The 5,000-nt window shown below is 32.2% G+C and overlaps 1 protein-coding gene across 3 annotated transcripts in view; it reads left to right on the top strand.

Moving 5' to 3' along the window:
• The window catches only part of LOC137658583 (zinc finger Ran-binding domain-containing protein 2-like), a 29,210-nt gene that overhangs the window by 13,495 nt on the left and 10,715 nt on the right, over positions 1–5,000 (top strand). Inside the window, exon 2 of one of the 3 annotated variants that reach the window (XM_068393491.1) lies at positions 2,934–4,724. The exons of the other annotated variants lie outside the window; for them this stretch is intronic. Coding sequence (XP_068249592.1) covers positions 2,934–3,688 — 755 coding nt within the window. The 3' untranslated portion in view covers positions 3,689–4,724. Of the gene's footprint in view, positions 1–2,933; positions 4,725–5,000 lie in introns of those variants that run through there. 3 annotated transcript variants of the gene reach the window in all.

The following is a 5,000-nucleotide window of genomic DNA, read 5'->3' as shown; positions in this document are numbered from 1 at the left end:
AAATTGGACAAGAAATTGAATTCTGCCGATGCAGCAATAATATTCAACTCTACTTGCTTGAAGGAGGGTCTCCTACCGATAAATAATAATAATGATAATAATATTAATAATAATAATAAACATTGCATGAAATTTTTTTGGGTGGGGAAACTGTGTTGATTAAAATGTCTAATCAATTGTAAAATAATTGCTGTACAATGAAATCATAACTTGACAGAATTTGCTGTAACGCAAGCTCATAGAAACTGATCAGTCAATAAGAATGAATTTAATTAGTAAAGTAAAATTTTGAACTTAGGCAAAACTTACTTTCTTAAATTCAGGTCCTTTGTGAAGATTAGTTTTGATATGAAGCAATAACTCTTTTAGAAACTAGTCCTTTTGCTAAATTTATTTCTATTATAGAAGACTGTCTCCTTTGGCTAAATTTATTTCTATTATAAAAGACTGTCTCCTTTTGCTAAATTTATTTCTATTATAGAAGACTGTCTCCTTTGGCTAAATTTATTTCTATTATAGAAGACTGTCTCCTTTTGCTAAATTTATTTCTATTATAGAAGACTGTCTCCTTTTGCTAAATTTATTTCTATTATAAAAGACTGTCTCCTTTTGCTAAATTTATTTCTATTATAGAAGACTGTCTCCTTTTGCTAAATTTATTTCTATTATAGAAGACTGTCTCCTTTTGCTAAATTTATTTCTATTATAGAAGACTGTCTCCTTTGGCTAAATTTATTTCTATTATAGAAGACTGTCTCCTTTTGCTAAATTTATTTCTATTATAGAAGACTGTCTCCTTTTGCTAAATTTATTTCTATTATAAAAGACTGTCTCCTTTTGCTAAATTTATTTCTATTATAGAAGACTGTCTCCTTTTGCTAAATTTATTTCTATTATAGAAGACTGTCTCCTTTTGCTAAATTTATTTCTATTATAGAAGACTGTCTCCTTTTGCTAAATTTATTTCTATTATAAAAGACTGTCTCCTTTTGCTAAATTTATTTCTATTATAGAAGACTGTCTCCTTTTGCTAAATTAATCCTTCTAGGCGTTAATTTTTCGTAAATAGAAATACATTAAAATTCAAAATTGATATTCCGTAGTATCGATGTTTAATTTATCATCATTAAAAAACTTAAATAAACCTTTAAAGTTATCATTCATACATAATTCACACATCTAGACCAAAATCTATAATTCATACCAAAAAGATAATTCAAGTCCTGCTATGTAATAACAGGAAAAAAATTAACCCTTTAAGGGCAGCCCGGTCAGCCGAAACCACTACTCGCAACCCACCAAGTGAAAGTCAGTGCTAGCAGAGTTAGTTTCGACTGAAAAAAACAAAAAAACAGAAGAAATCTAGAAATTAGAGTAGTCAGTACTAGCAGACAGTTAGTTTCAACTTAAAAACCAAAAACAATCTTGAAATTAGATCTATTTCGTAAATCAGCTGGAAAATGTAGATCAGTTGCAGCTGGCAGAGAAAATATATTAACCCTCAAGAAGAGCTGATTCAGTGAATGAAGAGAAGAAGAAGAATATCTGAAATGGCGAAAGAACTGGAAGATGGGTATGATGTTTCAGCGACAGTGAGGCTTGGTGTGGATCTCTGCATTCGGTTCTAATGATCGATATATATAATGAAATTATATGAAAATTAAGTAATCGATTTTATGGATAAATGAATAAATAAATAAATAAATAAATGAATAAATATATGAATAAATAAATAAGCACTTGACCTGATAAATAAGTCAGTGACTATAAATATAAATACACAAATGAATAAATAGATAAATAAATTAATAAATAAATAAATCATATCGATAAATAATTAATCTATTTATCAATACAGACACAAGATATAAATATTTATGTATTGATATATAATGAAAATGAATAAATTAATAAACAAAACAATAAAAACAACAAATATCAAATTGATAAATAATATAAACCTATGTATAACAAATAAATAACTACATACATCATTAATTAATCAGTCACGGAAGCCAATAATTAAGCGAATAAATACCTGCCTAATACCAAATAAAACGAGCTAATTAAGGTGGCAAAACGATGTGCTTTAAGTTACCACAAAAAAATTCATTAAAAACTTATGAGCATCAACGTACATTACTTTGCAGTGAGAGATAATCAGTCAAAGGGCTATGATGCTGTTAATGAGTCATCGGTGTACCCTAATAAACGAGGGATTGTAATGTCATGAATAATGAGTAGCACGCACTAACTCAAGAGACTTACCCACCAAGGACGACAGTAAGCCTTGTGTTTACAGTGAGTGCTGGAATTATAATCTTTGAAGGTCTTCTTGCTGAAATAGCTTCAGATGCCCATACTAGTGCGACTGGACATGGCTACATCTTTAGCTTCCATGGAACTAGTGTAACATAGTTTTATGAAGTAACTGCAATGAAAATACCATGCTCAGTTGCATTACCTGCCTTTAAGTACTTGCTCATTAGCCCATGACAGTGGGTCAGTATGCTTAATGTTAGCTCTCTTTACAGTACCACCTTCACTGTTGGATTTGCATAAAATCGTATATGGCTACACAAATTCTCTCATAGAATAAGTCTGATATAATATAAGACAATTTCATTATTTACAGTGGCTTTGATGACTTCTACAGTTCATGCAAAACATTCAATAGCAATCTTTTCTTCAAGGTCATCAAGCAAGCACTATTGCAAGATAGGAGTGATTGCCTTTTGCTCTTTTGCTTGAGTCAACTCTATTTAGACCAAAGAGAAAAATGTCACATGTGGTCAATGCTAAACATTTTTTCTAGATTAACTTGCTGTAAGACAACTGCAAAATGAATTGATATTTAATGATAGCAGTCTGTAATGCTTTGAGAAAAACCAATCGAATACAAAAGGCAATAACTGCTTTTTAACTCTTTGCAGATAGAAGCCATGTCAATACAGCACAATCGAGAGACGACTTAGGGACCCTTCCTATGCGTCACCCATCAGCTATATTTGACAGACTCCAGATTGAAAGGGAAACCGAGACCCTAGAAGGCATGACCCGTGACGATGACTCACATTCGCATTTACTTTCCAACTCTGATAAACAAACTGCTGATGCCACAAATGCAGGGGACGCTCAATTTGAGCTAAATCTTGAAGAAAATAGCCAGAGAACAAATCGAAGGAAGAGAAAGGTTATATATCGGGCGGGACGATACGGACAATCTAGCAGAAATAGCGGAGACCCTTATGGTAGGCGCAGGGATATCGACGTGCCTGGTTTGGGACGCTATGAATCTTTGGCCGACCGTAGGCGGTATGGTTATCCATTGGATCGCACGAGGGGTAGCTTTTTGCATAGGAGTACAACCACTCGAAGGCCTGACTACGTCCTAATCACTGCAACACCAGATCCTTATTTCCGGAAAACTGATCCACCTCGTCCGAAGCCAATCACTACTGTGAGCGCCAAGAGCAAAGTCAAAGTACCCAAAGGGAAAAAACTGCCAGTAAGGAAGCTGACTAGGGATGTGAAATGGGAAATTGCTAAATATGCTCTGCAGCATGGGAAAAAACAGGCTGCTAATCGGTACGAAAATGTCCTTGGTAGACGACTGCCTCCCAAGAAAATTGAAAAGTTCATAAAACGATATCAGAAGCAACAAAAGAAGGAACGCAGTCATCAATAAATGGCAGATTGTGAAAGCAAGCTCTAAGCCTAAGCTTCAGCCTATGTGAAGCGAATTCATATCATGTTTTACATTAGAACTACATTATTTTGCATTCTTAATGCATCGTTGATTGCAATGTATGCTTAGCATTCTTTAATTCCTCTTCTTTGATTTCCGAGAGTCAGTAGAGACATGACGGATTGTAAGCCTTCTAGCTCAACTTAGTTCTGTTTATGAGGGCCTCTTTTCTCAAACTTAAACTATCTTGATGTTGCAATATTTGTAATTCAATACCTCAATGAACAGTTGTACCTGTAAAAATAATTGTTCTGGAGATATCTTATTTTATCAGTTGGTGCATAAATGTAATTAACGCTAGGAATAAGGATGAGGTATTAGTTGGAGAATGTGTTTATATATTTATCCGCCCGGCTATCATTGTATGACCCTTCACTCAGCAATGCTGTGGAAGTCTTTCTAACAATTGGCCGTCATGGGTGGTGTATGCAGATATTACTGAATTCGTACATTTGATGTATCATAACAGGGTAAATGAAAGTTATAATTACTATAAGGTTTATTATATCCCCCTAATTTATTTTCTTTTTGAGTTTCTCAATGAAGTGTGTATCAATTTACGAATTTCATCACATAACAGATATCTTGAAAAATATATGAAACTTTCTTTGTAATAGTTAAAATTATCTAAAAAACAGATTAAATCAAATAGCGTTTATCTTAAGATGAGTATTTTGGTCATGGAAAATTTGCAGTGCCATAACAGCACTGTCTGATAAAGATGCAAGGTAATACCATAAAGAATGAAAGTAAAAACAACTGAAGAAACAGAATTTTGAAATTTATTTAATGAAAAGTGAAAGCTAGAATGTCTTACTATGTGCTTATCAATACCATTCATAAACAGCACTGATTCGGTTGTTTACCCAACATAGTACACTAAACTAAATAATTTTCTAATACCCCAGGTATAACAATTTCACTTTATATTACTCTATAAATTGTTTCGTTAATGATATTTCGTTAAAACTCATATTCAAATCTCTTTCATTGAGATAAAATTCTGTATATTTAAAACTTCTAAAGAAAACATAAAACAAAACTCAATATTACTTTGATTTCTTCTACCTATTTTCCATTAATATGTTTGTGTAATTGAACCAGGATAACAACAAAAACAAGAGGAAGTAAATGATAGCAAATAAAATAAATTTATAAATATGATCAAAGTATTTGACAAATAACTTTGGGTAGTATTCAAATACACAATCTCAAAATGAAAGAATATTGTTGAAACATAAAGATTATTTTT

This window comes from Palaemon carinicauda, chromosome 19 (assembly GCF_036898095.1).
Source record: "Palaemon carinicauda isolate YSFRI2023 chromosome 19, ASM3689809v2, whole genome shotgun sequence".
Classification (NCBI taxonomy): Eukaryota; Metazoa; Arthropoda; class Malacostraca; order Decapoda; family Palaemonidae; genus Palaemon; species Palaemon carinicauda.
Note: the sequence above shows the minus strand (reverse complement) of the source record. Positions and strands in the feature narration are given on the sequence as shown.